The sequence below is a fragment of the Echinops telfairi genome, unplaced genomic scaffold (genome assembly GCF_000313985.2).
Source record: "Echinops telfairi isolate 266 unplaced genomic scaffold, ASM31398v2 ScPeMD7_23;HRSCAF=83, whole genome shotgun sequence".
Lineage (NCBI taxonomy): Eukaryota > Metazoa > Chordata > Mammalia > Afrosoricida > Tenrecidae > Echinops > Echinops telfairi.
Window position 1 is genome coordinate 43,143,828 of NW_022103920.1, and position 15,061 is coordinate 43,158,888.

Genomic DNA, 15,061 nt, shown 5'->3' on the forward strand with positions numbered 1-15,061 from the left:
AGCATATTGTCATTCTATTCTCCCTCCTGTTTAATTGGTCTTAATTGCCTTAGATCCAGACTACAGCATTTAACATGATTTAATTTTTTTTACCAGGATGATGTGGTCCACCATCAAGCTCTTCCTATGCAAATTGGAAAAGAGATAGAAAAAATTACTCGCAGAAAAGTGTATGATTTAACATTTTTATTTTATTTATTTAACATATTCATACAAGAACATTAATCACTTGACACAACATATTCTATTCAAAACCGATGAAATTACGTGTATATACACGATTTTATACATAACTGCTTTTTGCCTTGTCTGACTTGTATGTTAAAAGAAAGTAACATACCAACTGATTACCACTCACAATACTTGTTTATGTTGTAAGTATAGGGCACAATTCCTTTTGCAATTTATAAATCATCTGTCTGGAGAATTCGTATTGAATTTCATGGAGCTGTGCAAGGGATAAATTAATTCAATTATGTAGAAGTTCAGGGTCTGGAAGTATATCAACCAGTCAGCAACCTAGAGCCCAAATGATAGTAACTCCTCACTTTGCCCCCAGTTCAAATGTAACACACCCTCAATCAAAGTAGATTTGGATGCCAAGGTCCCTAAGAAAATTCTTGAATGTTAGAAGAACAACAAAATCTAAACTTACGTGGAGATGCAAAAAGTCTGGAGAAAGAATATAATTGCTCTGGTGATTGATCTTAAAAGGAGGAGGAAAGTAGGAGCAGACACGAGTAATGGTTCCCAAAGTGAAGCCCACCTGAATCAAAATTGAGACATTCTGGTCGGTTTGGGGAGACTGATCAAGATGGAAGCAATTTGGGTGGGGAGCGGGAAAGAGAGGAGAGGGGAGACTGGGAAAATGTTTGCCCTCAGTGGTACTCAGTAGAGAAACCTCCTAAATCCTATTTATTTCTGGACTTCACCTCACTTTGAGCTCCCTGAAGTATGCCTAGCCCTTTTGTCGTGTGATGAGGAACAGGGATGGTGAAGACAGCACGGGCCTAGCGTAAGGCAACCACTTGATGTGTAGTATAACGAATGGTACACACAGTGACACTGAAAATGCACAAACATACATGAGATGTATATGAAGGGGCATCAAAAAGTTCATGTAAACACGGAACTTAAAAAAATGGATTTTTATATGAACTTGTAGAAATCGCTTTGCATATGGTTATGTACATTCTTCCCCTACAGAGAAATGGAAAGGAAAAACCTTGCCTTAGAAAATGAAGCCAAGGAATTAAATGACTTCCTAAAGAAAACTGAAACTAAAATTAACACTATAATGGAAGAGAAAGAGGATGTAATAAAAGAAGTTGAAGGAAAGCGAGCCTTACTTGAAGTTAAGGAAAGAGAACACGGGCAGTTGCTCAAATTATTGGAATTAACCAGAGAGAACGAAGCCACGCTGCTAACTGAAAGGTTGGTTCTACTGAGTTCCACCATCTGCATTTTCTTGGGCTTCTCTTTGAGAACTCAGAACAGAATTTCAAACAATTTTGTTAATTCCATACTTTTTAATATAAAATGTAAATGAATTTCTATTCAAATGTTATTAAACATTTGAAGAAATATTTGTTTTTCCTCCTTCCTTTTTAAAATTATTTATCTTTTCACTTAATTCCTTGTGCCTAAGTCTTTTTTCCCCCAACACTTTTATTGGCACATAATTTACATGTGATAGAAATGAATCGTTCAATCATTCAAACATATGAAGGGTGTTAGTCTGGGTTGAGTAGTAAAACAAATTCATTGACACTCATGTTTATAAGAAAGAGCAATTGTATATTGAGAACATATCCTAGCCCAATTCAGATCAAGTCCATAAATCCAATATTAGCCCATATGTCCATAAATTCCTCTTTAGTATCACACACCATATGCAATGATCCCTGAATGCAGGAAGATCACAGGCCAGTGGGCAGCAGGTCTTGTGGCTACAGTGGCAGTGGGAGCATCTCAACGCTGGTACAGGTCTCCACTCATCTCCTCCAGCTCTCCGAGTGTCTCAACAGCAGGAAAGGGAAGGCAGAGAGGGGACTGGGTCTGGCTTCCAGTGAACTATTTATCTCCATGGAGCCTCCATATGAGGCCATCAAGCTGCAACCTGATTGACAAGCTTAACTCCACCCCTCTGCTCAAGTTGACAGGAGATTATGTAAACTGCCACAAAGGGGGAATCCATCCTAGAGCATTCCCTCCCCCCATGACTGATTAACCCTTAAAGTGAGCTGATCAGCTCCAGTGCTCTCTCCCCCCTCCCTCCTTCATTGTTTATTCCCAAACTCTCCTTCCCCTCCCTCTCCTCCCCCTTACATTCCCTGTAACACCTTGCGTCAGTTATTATCATTGTACATCCACTCCTCCTGTGCTTCATAGGAAATCCCACAGAAAACAATGAAAAACAAATCACCCAAAGGTGGTAAGGATAAGATCACAGTAGTGTCAAGGCCAAAATACAAATAATATTGTGAGAGGGAGAAGACCTCCATCAACATTCAAAAAGCCAGAGAAGTTTTTGTCAAATTCAGGACGTCTTGGGGTGGTGGTGGGGGGTGACAACTGGCCAAGTATCGCATTCTATCCAGCATATTCAAAGTTCCAGTGGTCTCTGTCTGGCTGTTCGGGACTCTTGCCTTTGGCTAGAGTGGATCTGCCAGTAGCTAAATCTGACTATATACTTTGCAGATGGGTTTGGGGCACCCACTGTCCTCCATAGCCCTTTACAAATTGGGTGTGCACAATTTTACCTCTGACACTTTTTTCTTCACCATATTTGAATTTTGTAATCATCATCTTTGGGTCACACTAGCTGGTGTGCTTCTGTGTGGACCTAGTTGGTTCCTCTCATAGATGACTGCTTGTTTGAATAGTAGCTATTTCGATTGATAGCTGGGGCACCATCTACTTTCTTCACCACACTTTGCTGCAGCACCCTTATCTTCAGTGATCATTTCATGAAGGTGAGTGTTGAGCAGGGCCATGATGAAATAACTAATTATTCTTAAGTTGGAGCTAGGATTTCGTGGGAGCCCAGAACTCCATACTGGATCTATGGTTTGGGGGTGTTGTTGTTTTTTTAATTATAGTAATTTGCTGTAGCTTTGGCCTTAATACATATGTCATATCATTCCATAGTTCAATCATATCAGACATAATTGTGCCATAACTTCCATAATCAGTCTCCAAACATGTTTTTCTTTCCTAAGTTTCTTGATGTCCTTTTACTTATCTCCCTCCCCACTCTACGTTGCCCCTCCCCCCAACTCCTTATGTTTTCTTTCCCTATAGGTTCTACGCCCCTGGGTTTCATTTACCAAAAAACAGAGAGACAAATAACACAGCTTCAAGAAGGTTACCCCCCACACCAATGGCGGTGCACCTCTAAGACACACCCCTACATAGGCAAGCATAAGCAAAATATAACCGAATGGCTGCCATAGGATAACTGGAATAGTATGCATCTCAATACGGCATACAGGGCGCGGATATAGTACCCTGTGTGTGAACCAATCAACCACCTTGTGCCTAAAACTTAAGGATACAACCTATTTTATGTTGGATGAGTCTAAAATATGCCTTTAGACACTTAAAGCCCCAGAAAGCAGAGGTTTTGTTTTTTTCTTTAAAGAAATAAATCTTTCAGAGAGTTATCATTTTTTCCTTAATGAGAGTACTTTGAGGAGTGTTTTCCCTGGAAACATTTTACTATTTTTAAGTAAGATTTCAGAAAAACTCTGACTTCTTTCTTTGCCAATATGCTATTACATATAGGGCTTTTATAAGACCATGACTTATCAATGATACCAGCGGATGCCAGTAAACTTCCATTCTCTCCCTTTACCTGAAACAGAGGGATATTGGATCTCAGTTTACAAAACCGTCTCATCGACAAGCAGAACTACCACGACGAGCTTTCTCGTAAGCAGAGAGAAAAAGAGCGAGATTTTCGGAATTTAAAAAAGATGGAGTTGCTCTTGAAAGTGTCTTTGGATGCACTGGCTCAAACGCAAGCACTACATCAAAGACTTCTCTTAGAGGTGGGTGCTGTACCCCTAGGTCTAATTGTGAAGCTCAGTGCTGTCTTTCAAAGTAAAGGTCTTCTAGAAAGTTGTGCTTGTTGTTGATGCAAAAAAGGAGGAAAGAACAAATTGGTGGGGGTGGGGGTGGGGGTGGGGTTTGAAACGCATCAAATCAACTCTGGGAGCTACAATCCTGTAGCGTATTTGCAATTGTTTTTTGCTAGCCCTTGATTGTTGTTTGGATCAGGCACTAGCCTAACCAGGGGAGTGATCAGGGCCAATTAGTCTGGAAGCGCTAGCACTTCACTACAAGGTAAGACCAAGTAAACCTCCCTTTATCCACTCGAGTCAAGAGGCAGCATGTCTGTTAGGTGCTGCAGGTCACAAGTGGCATGTGTACCACCACCCACTGCCCATAACTGTCATAGGACCTTGCTCAACTGCAAGGGGACAAGAAAAACAAAACTCACGGCCATTGTAAGGGGGCAAGGAAGTATATCATCTTTTCAAGTGCCCAGGTAAACAAGAACTGCAGGTGAGGATAGGTGATGAGAAGTTTGCACCACATCTGGAAAGTCCTGTTTACATTTCCGAGGTCACAGAACTTCCCAAGATAATGACCATGGCAAGTCTGGAGAGAATAAGTCAAACTTCTGTACATCGACTGCTGCGTCCCAGCAGCTACTCCCTTTCTCCCCAGAGGAATCGCTGGCCACTGTCCTCACCTAAGAGTACAACCCTCTCCGGGTTGGTTCTTTGGCCATTTCAGAAGTGTTTGGTCATTTAGCATGGGGAGTCTAGCTGAGACAGGAAGACGTCAGAGACAAAGGAACCACAGGCTCTCAGTTGGAGCATAGCATTAAGAAGGTTAACAGTTACCTTGAAAGTTTAGTGTTATTGGGTGTCACTGAGGTGACTATGACTCAGAGCCCTCAAGTGATAGAGGAAAACTCTCCTACAGGCATTTCACCAGGTCTCTCTTCCACAAAACTACTTGGTGGGTTCAAACCACCAGCCTTTCCATTTGCAGCCAAGTATGTAGCCATTGCACCCATCAGACTCATATTGTTGCCCTTGGGTTCTGTCCGTCCATGCTGACTCCCAGCAGCCTGTGTGCAACAGAATGAAACCCTGCGCAGGCCACAGCGTCCTCATGAGTGTGCTTCTGATGAGACCCATGGCTGCAGCCACTGTGCCAATTCCTCTGTTTGGTGCCCGTCTACTTGACCAAGCAGGACGTCCTGCTCTAGAGACTGGCGTCTCCTGACAACATGGCCAAAGTACGTGAGATGAATGAAGTCTCGCCATCCTTGGGTCTAGGAGCATTCTGGATGTACTTCGTACAAGAGAAATTTGTTAGTTCTAGTAGCAATCCATCGTATTTTCAATTCTCCTCCAGCACTAGAAGTCAAGTGCTTTGTGTATGTGGTTTTCCTTATTCCGTGCATATGGGTCCATTGAACATACCATGTCTGGGTCGGACGCACCATTCTTGCTTTTCCATACTTTAAAGCGGTCTTGGGTAGCGGATTTAGCCACTGCAATGTGTTGTTTGATCTCTTGACTGATGTTTCTATGAGCATTGATTGTGGATCCAAGCAAGATGTAATCCTTGACAACTTCAACCTTTTCTCCATCTATCATGTTACTCATTGGTCCAGTTGTGAGGATTTTTATCTTTCTTACATTGAATTGTAATCCATATTAGTGGCAGCAATCCTTGATTCATTAGCAAGTGCTTCAAGTCATCCTCAATTTCACCAAGTAAGGTTATGTCATCTGCACATCTTAAGTTATTAATGTCTTCCTCCAATCCTGATGTCATATTCTTCATCACAGAATTCAGCTGCTCTGATTATTTGGTCAGCATACAGACTGAATAACTATGGTGAGAGGACACAACCCTGACTCACACCTTTCTTGATCTTAAACCATGCCATATTCCCTTGTTCCCTTCACACAACTGCCTCTTGATCCATGAATATGTTCCACATGAGCACAGTTAGGTGTTCTAGAATTCCCATTCTTCTCAAAGCTATCTTAAGTTTGCCACGATCTATACAAATGCCTTTGCATAGTCAGTGAAAAAACAAGTTAACATCTTTCTGGTGTTCTCTACTTTCAGCCAAGATCCACCTAACAACAGCAAAGATATCCCTTTCTCCACGTCCTCTCTGCAGCCTGCCTGAACCTATGGCAACTCCCTACCAATATACTGCTACAGCTTTTGTTGGATGATCTTCAGCAAAATTTTACTTCCATGTGATATTCATGATGTCATTCTATAATTTGAACACACTGTTGGGTCGCCTTTCTTTGGCGTGTATACAAACATACATCTCTTCCAGTCACGTGGGCAAGTAGCACTCTTCCAGTTTTCCTGGCATAGACCCTTCCAGTGCTCCATCACCTTGTTGAAACACTTCTATTGTTATTCCATCAATTTCTGGAGCCTTGTTTGTGGCTAATGCTTTCAGTATAGCTTGAATCTTCTTTGTTCCAAGCAAGCACCATTGGTTCTTGCTCATATGCTACCTCCTCAAATGGAGAGTCGACTTTCTGGTACCGTGACTGAGTTCTTTCTACCTTGTTTTGATTTTTCCTGCATCATTCAATATTTTGCCCATAAAATCTTTCAGCATTTCAACTTGAGGCTTGCAATTTTTCTTTAGTTCTTGCAGTTTAAGATATGCTACCAATGTTCTTCCTTTTTGGTTTTCTAACTCTTGGTCTTTGCCCATCTTATACTATTTTACCTTGTCTTCTTGAGCTACCCTTTGAAAATTTCTGTTCAGCTCTTTGACTTAATCATTTACCATAGATACTCTATGCTTAAGAACAAATTTCAGTCCCTTGTGACCTCCACTTTGATCTTTTCTTTCTTTCCTGTTTTTACATGACTTTTTGCATTCGTCATGAATGATATTCTTCATGTTCTTCCACAGCGCATCAGGTTTTTTGTCCTGGTGTTCGGTGTATAAATCTCTTCTTGAGATGGTCTCAAAATTTAGGTGGGATAGACTCAAGGTTGTATTTTGACTCTCATGGACTAGTTTTAATTTTCCTCAGCCTCAACCTGAATTTACAAAGGAGTCATTGGTGGTCTTTTCTACAGCAGCTGCTGGCCTTGTTTTAGCTGCTGATATTGAGCTTCTCCATTGTCACCTTCCCTAACTGTGGTCAGTTGGATTTCTTTGTACTCTATCTGGAGAAGTCCACATGTATAGTCACAGTTTGTATTGTTGAGAAAATGTATTTGCTATGAATAAGTCATTGGTCTTGCAAAATTGTATCATGTGATCTCCAGCTTCATTTCTATCACCAAGACCATATTTTCCAACTACTGTTCCTTCCTCTTTGTTTCCAACTTTTGCATTCCAATCACCAATAATCAATGCATCCGAGTTGCATGCTTGATCAATTTCTGACTGAAAAAAAATGGATAGAATTCTTCAATTTCTTCATCACTAGCTTTAGTGTTTTGTGTACAAATTTGATAATAGTTGTACTGATTGGATTTTCCTGAAGGCAGATGTTATAATCTAATCACAGATAGCAATGCACTTCATGATGGATTTAGCAAGGTCCTTTCTGACAATGAATGCCACGCCATTGCTTTTGATTGTGTTATTCCCAGAATAGTAAATCATATGATTTTCTGATGGAAAATGGCCAATACTAGCCCATTTTAGCTTACCTACACCCAGGACATTGATTTTTATTCATTTCATTTCTTTTTGATGACTTCTAATTCTACTTTGAACATTACAAGTTCTGATTATTGGTAGGTTTTGCTGCGGATTCTTCCCATTTTGAGTCATGCCCCGTCACAAATGAAGGCAAAGAAGGCTTTACTCCCTTCACGTCCTTACTGTCAACTCTACCTTGAGAGGGCAGTTCTTCCTTAGTCATGTTTTTATTTCCTCCGACCCGAGGGGCTCATCTTCTGGCACTATCTCTGACAATAGTTTACTTCTATTCATCCATATCTGACAGTGTTTCGATGCTGTGTGTAACATTTTCAGTGGCTAATCCTCCAAAGTGGGCGGCTGATTCCTTCTTCATAGTCGGTTCTTAGTCTGGAAACCCCACTGAAACCTGTTCACTTTGGATGACCCTGCTGGTATTTGAAACACCAGTGGCATAACCTTCAGCTTCACAGCAACACACAAGCCAGCACAGTCAGACAAACTGACAAACATGTGATCTGTTTGGGCTAATTTTGACATCAGCTAGCTATAAATGCCCTTTAAGACTAGGCTGAAAAAAATGTTATTTATATCATATGAAACTAACAGAAGTGAAAATCCTCATTTTTCATTAAGAAAACCTTTTTTTTTTTTCAGTCCTAATACATGTTCAGTGAGAGACTAACTTACTCTTTGACTTTGTGACTTATAATTAGCTCAGCCACTGTTCTGTGCTGTTGGCAGTACTTGAAAATAGGAGTGGGTCAGGCCAGACACTCCCAGCCTGAGTGAACATTTCAGACTTGCATGCCATCCCCAAAGGAAAGAGGTAAAAGGTAAACATGAAGGTTGTTGTTTAATTCCCCAATGGCCTTTAATGGTACCAAACCTCATGAAAGTTTGAAATATTTTAGAAAAATATCAAAGCCTTAAAGAAACAAGTTCACTGACATCAAATAATTGCAATGCTTAAAGCAACAGAAAAATGACTTGTTTCTTAACTTTTGTAAGAAGTGTATCTGAAAGAAGATGCCACACGGTTAGCAGCAACTACAGAGTCAGAGTTGAAGTGGGGGCGGGGGGGGGGGGGGGGGGGGGGGAGACAGAGTTTAATTTTTTGCTTGACACACTTCTGCTTATTGGTTATAATAAACACATAATACTTCTCCTAAAGCCTGAAATGCTACTAAAAGTAATAGTAATATTCTCAAAAGTAATAGTAAATATCTCAAATATTACCTAAGACCACATAATTAGAACTTGGCTCTTTGACACATTGTTTTCCTCCCTCAATAGTGGAAAACTGAGCCTCCTTTCAGCCTGTTTTCTAGAGTACCTTATGAAAGTTTCCCTTCAGAATATATATGAATTATGTTCGCCATTAAGAAGTAACAGAAACCCAACTATAGTTGCTTAATGAAATAGGAGGAGTTTGATTCACACAATACAAAGTATAGAGGTAGGCACACCAGATCATTCCTTCCACGCCATAAAAAGCCCAGGTTCCTTCTTCCTCCCATATCTGTCACCCTTAGTGTACACTGATCTTCTCCACTGGCACAAGGTGGCCATTCAACCATTAAACATAGTACCACACATGAAGTGGAGAAGGGCAGAGGGCAAAAGGTATATGGCAGATGGCTTGGCTAGTTTCATCTTTTTGAAATAGGTATACTGGCAGATAATTCACATATAATACAACTCAATAGTTCAGTCATATCAAAAGAGTTGTGCAGTCTTCACCACAGTCTATTATAGAACATTCTCTTCTCTCTTGTGGTCATTATTGTTAGCGCCTCCACCTCTGTCATGCCCCTAATTATTAATCCAGTTGGTGTCTCTATAGATTTACCCTTCCTGGATTTCATATACAGAGAGACATACAAAACAAAAATAAGAAGCCAACTCCAAACCCAACAACAATGACAAAAATAAAACTGAAAACCCTCAATAGAAAAGAAAGTAGAAAATATTAAAAACTGAATCCAATTAAAAGTGAGTCAAAAAGGAGATCGAGGGGGAGGGAGGGAAAAAAGAGGAGCTGATACCAAGAGCTCAAATAGAAAGTAAATGTTTAGACAGTGATGATGGGAACATATGTACAAATATGCTTGATACCGTGGATGTATGGATTGTTATGAGAGCTCTAAGAGCCCCCAGTCAAATGACCCTTTAAGTAAATAAATAAATAAAGGAGTTTGAACTCTGACAGACCCGTTTTGGGTTTTTTGTTGTTTTTTTAAAGGAGATCAAAATAGGAAATTACTTTTTTTTTTAAAAAGGAAATTATTTACTTTCCTCGGAGCCCTTCACAGCAGATTTCTACTTATATTTCTCCTTGACCTGGATTGGCTCAGCTGCAGAGGAACCTGAGAATGCCTGGGCACATTGCAACTCTGAACAAAACCAGGGTTCTGTTGCTGAGGTCAAAGTGAAGGGTGGGTATTGATGAGGCAATAAGTAGGCTCCAATTGCCCCCTTTCTTACCTTTTGACCCATCGAGCATGCTTAAATCCTGCCCGAAAGTAGAAGGCCAGATTTTAAAGGAAATTGAGAAAGATGCTAGATTTAGGAGCTAGCCAGAACTGAAAAAAATAATCACAAAGGATATTCACTACAGTCTTGTTTATAACATCAAAACATTGGAAACAACCTGAGACCTCAAACCCAGAAAATCTGTCAAAAGCTTTAGTTTGCAACACAGTCGTTCAATGTGACTCATCATCTTTCTGTAAAAGCTTTCTAAGCTTTGCTGATCCCAGTTGGTATTCGTGTGCAGATTTGCTGGCACTTGAGAGCAAGCAGGAGGAGCAGCTTGCCCCTGGTACCTGCAACCTAGAACCACACCTAGGATGCTTCCTGTTCTTCCTTGTCCAGGAGGGCTTCATTCCGCTTTCCAGAAGGCAAAGTCAAATATGTCTTACTAACTTCTCACTCTTTTCCATCAAGTGAGAACAAGAACCCAATTATTCAAGTCTACATTCACCTCTCCCTTTTCTAACTTGCTATCACAGCGATCAAGGAGCCCTGGGCGGTGGGGTGGGACACACACTGGACTGTTCAAGGTTAGGACTTCAAACACACCAATCACGCCACAGAGAAAGGTGAGGCTTTCTGCTCCTAGAAAGCCTTAGAGCCTCAGAAACTCAAAGGAACAGGGCTGCTCTCTCTAATAGGCACACCGAGTCAGAATCAACTCAGTGGCAGTGAGTTTGAGAGATAGCAATGATCAGTTCATTAAAAAACAAACAAACACCTTTGTATCTTTATTTGGCTTTCACAAGAGCGTGTCTCATCTGAAGTCAGGGCCCTCGAGTAGGTTCCACCTCGTAGCAACCTATGAACGACCGAGCAAAACACTCCCCGGCCCTGTGGCACCCTTCACAATTGTTCTCCTGCTGGAGCCCGTTGTTGCTGCCCCTGTATCAATTCATCTGGTCAGATCGATCTCTTTGTTGATGCCCTTCTGATTTAACAAGCATGATGTCCCTTTCCACGGACTGGTCTCTTCTGACAACATGTCCAAAGTAGGTGAGTCAGTCTCACCATCCTCACTTCTAAGGAGTCTCCTGGCTGTAGTCCTTTGAAGACACACCTCTTTGTTCTTTTGGCAGTCCACTGTACTTTCAGGATTCTTCGCCAGCACCCACACTTCAAAGGCAAGGATGCTTCTCCAGTCTTCCTTATTCAGGGTCTGACTTCCACATGCCTCTGAGGCTGTTGAAAATGGCTGAAGTCAGGTGTACCTTAGTCCTCAGAGTGCCATCTCTGCTCTTCAACCCCTTTAAAGAGGTCTTGTGGAACAAATTTACCCAACGTAATGCATTGTCTATCTCGACTGCTACTTCTAGGAGCATTGATTGTGGATCCAAACAAGATGAAACCCCTACTCCACCAAGGCTCCTTCTTAACAACTAGTTCTCCAGAATAGAAGGGACTGTGGGAATAGGGACGTCTTTGGGCGCCTAATGGTACTTAAACTACCACTGATGACAAGTAGATGTGTGGGTGGATGTTGGGGATCCCAAGACACCTTTAGCCGCTTTAAAACAGCAGCATGGCCCACAGGAAGATACTATTCAGCAACCGTTAACTATCTGACCAGCCAACCTTGGTGCCTAGAAGTGTGCTTTCGACAGTAGGAAAGGAACTACATCGATTGGCGTCACGTACATTTAGTCTAAAGCCCAATTCTAAACCTGCTCAAAGTATCCTATAAGCACCCCTCAGATGGTCCTTACTACAGTCATAGATTATACACCTAGATAGAATATCTGTAGGGATGCGCCCTCCTCCTCTCAGTTGTGTTATCCATCATACCGATTATGACACGCTCATGGCCAACAAAGCAAGCAAACCCGGCAGGGTGACGTACTGCTGCCTCCCTACAGTACCTGAACTGAAGACAAAGCCATAAGCCAATGCAACAGAAAGATAATTGGAAAGTTAACCAAAAACAGATGAGATTGTTTGTTTGTTTGTTGCATTAAGAACTTTCCAGCTACTCACAAAACCACTCCAAGTACTCAGCTGTTCCACGGCTGCTTGTGGCCGCTGCTTCTTCACGATCTGATTTCGTGAGTGAACTCATTTCACATTAACTATCATTTGAATAGTCATAATCGCTACATGTTTCCAAAGTGCTTAGTCATGAGTCCGCGGCCATATAAAGCAGTGCTAAGATCGTGGGCTCTGCATCTAATTGCCTGGGTTTCCACCTGCACCACTGAGGCAAGTTGCTTAAATGTCTGTGTGCTTCATTTTCCTTGTCTGTACAATTGGAGATATTAGTGGGATTACTGTGAGGATTAAAGATCATACACATAAGCATTAGGACATTGTTGGTGCTTAATGAGTGTTAGCTATTATTTGCAAGATTTGTTTTAAATGAGTGAAAAAATAAGAATATTTATAGATATTTGGGGGTAGTTCTCTATATTTTAGCTTTCCAAGACTTTATTCACACACACACACACACACACACACACACACAAAATAGGTTTTCTAGAAGACAGAAAAATCATGGTTTTCCCACCATTTTCAAAAGGTGTGTCATTGAGTTGACTTCGTGGTGTTGAGAGTTACCTTTTTGGGTAAATGCCTGCTGTATCTTGTGGCTTCCAGATAGATGCGTTCCCTAAAGATGATACCACGTGGTCTGACAGAAGGCGAGAGCTCCACAAGGAAGTGGAAATAGCTAGGAGGAATTTGGCCCAACAGGTAATGTCAACGCTCACGGCAACTTCTATCTCAAATTGGTTAATAAAAAGTTGTTGGTTTGTGGGGGTTAGGGAGGGATTTGTTTTTCACTGTGCTCCATGAAACTTCATTAACAGAAGACTCGTCAGAAAGAATATAAAGCCTGTTTCTTCATCTAAAAGCCTACCCCAATCCCACATTAAATCTGAAAAAACAATAACAAAAAACCAAACAAGTGTTTAAAATAAAAGAACTATCAAAAACACTAAAAGTCAACAACAAATGCTTTATTCCACCAATATCTACTTGTTGATTTTTTGAAATTGTTGCTTACTCAAGCCACTGTCAAAATATTTTAACGCTATGTCTCTTCGTTTCCTTGAAGTTGCTTGAAAATACAGTTCAAATCAGAACAAAAGTTTCTGTCATGTTAACCCATTGTTTGTGCTCCCATGAGAACACGGGAGCTAAGACAGTGTATTTTCTTTGTTTTATGTCTTAATCAAATATATCCTACACAGAAAACAAAAAGGTGATCTGAGATACTCGTTCAAACAAATAGTAATTGTTATCCTGTGTTTTTCAAAAGAAAGTCTTATCTGATACAGAGTCCAAGTTAGTCGAACAACAACTTGCCGATGAAAACAAGCTTGTAAAGGAGCAAGGAAACATACGTGAGCTGGTGTTAACGCTTCTCCGGATGACGCAAGTGAAAGCTGATGAGAGAGACCAGAAGTCCAAGGATTTTCTGAAGGCTCAGGTAACAGCAGTTGGGAACCATTCATCATTGCTACAGGGATGCAGAGTAGCCTCATTTATAATGCACTTCTCACTTCAGTTATCACTGGAAGTCTCCTCCCGTTTTCAGTAACTAGAAATCTTCCCTAAATAGCACTCAGTTGTGCACTGAAAACATAGGCTGAGGATTCGTACAGGAACAGCCAGCAATCCAGAGGGAAAAGGAGAAAAGGAGATAGCTCAGTGAGAAGGGGCAGAGGATTTGAACAGATGGGAGTTTCAGCAAGAAGAAAGAGGGCACTTCCGCAAACTGGGCTGACACTTGCATAGGCCACAGAAATCATCCCGATTTCATCACCATCTCAGATTCCATTCTGATTTGCCTGGGAACCACTCAAAAAGGAGAGCATTTGACGACTCTTCTTCCCAAGGTCATCAAGCTGGTATTTTTTAAAAGCAATGCTTCTTCATCTCATGACTTTGCTGGGCTTCTGACAAGCATGGTGACCCAACACAGCATCTCTAATAAATTCAAATGATAGCAAGTGAGAGGGTGGGGGGTGGGGAGGATCATTTGTCCTGCTAGCTAAACTTCTGACATTCAGATCATTTAGCTCACATTAGGATTCTGTCCAGAAGTTCCTCATTAAAAAAGAATACTTCCTACTTTGGGGATATCACATATTACTAAAATAGACTATCAGAATTTATCATGTAAATCAGAGCTTGGCAGTTTCTAAGTGCAATCTTTGTCCTTCATCTGAACAATGATTTATACAGAGGCAGCACTGCTTTTCGTTATCCAAAAAGAACTCCCACTAAAGCAATAGTGAGTCCATGAGATAAAAGATTCCGTAGAGAAGACTGAGGAGAAAATTTACATAGCAAACTCTTCAAAGTCCCACTTAACTGTTTTATTTTTACTTCCCTAAAACATTTGAGAAGCTGAAAGAACGTCAGCATGGTTGGTGCATGGGAGCCAGAGGAGAACGGGGATTAAATAGTGAGACCCGAAGGCAGGCAAGGCTGGCGGGAGGAGAGCCACAACATCCATGACCCACGTGTGGACTCTGTCATGGCAGGCAATAGCGGGCCAAGAAGAGTTCCTGGGGAAAGGTCAAGAAGGGAAAAGCTCGGGGAGGAATCGATGAAAATGAGACAATTCCTGACCTGGAGTAAGAACAGCGGAGGGGGAAGAGTAGAAGCTGAAGAAGATGAGAGGGCAGACCAAGTGAAGCCCCTCATCGTCAAGGTCATTCAGCGTCTGGGAGTGGTCTGGTCCTGTACCATATTGTCTTTAGAACCTGGTGCTGCTGGAGATCCCCTTGCAGAGGGGTCTCGGGGAGGAGATGAGCCAGTCAGGGTGCGATGTAACAACGATGAAAAATACAACTTTCCTCT

The 15,061-nt window shown here is 41.4% G+C and overlaps 1 protein-coding gene across 1 annotated transcript in view; it reads left to right on the top strand.

Annotated features, from left to right (window-relative positions):
- The window catches only part of CCDC146 (coiled-coil domain containing 146), a 136,869-nt gene that overhangs the window by 105,459 nt on the left and 16,349 nt on the right, over positions 1 to 15,061 (top strand). Inside the window, exons 7-11 of the mRNA XM_004702616.2 lie at positions 97 to 170; positions 1,207 to 1,434; positions 3,866 to 4,052; positions 12,848 to 12,943; positions 13,512 to 13,682. Of these exons, the coding sequence (XP_004702673.1) occupies positions 97 to 170; positions 1,207 to 1,434; positions 3,866 to 4,052; positions 12,848 to 12,943; positions 13,512 to 13,682 (756 nt within the window). The remainder of the gene's footprint in view (positions 1 to 96; positions 171 to 1,206; positions 1,435 to 3,865; positions 4,053 to 12,847; positions 12,944 to 13,511; positions 13,683 to 15,061) is intronic.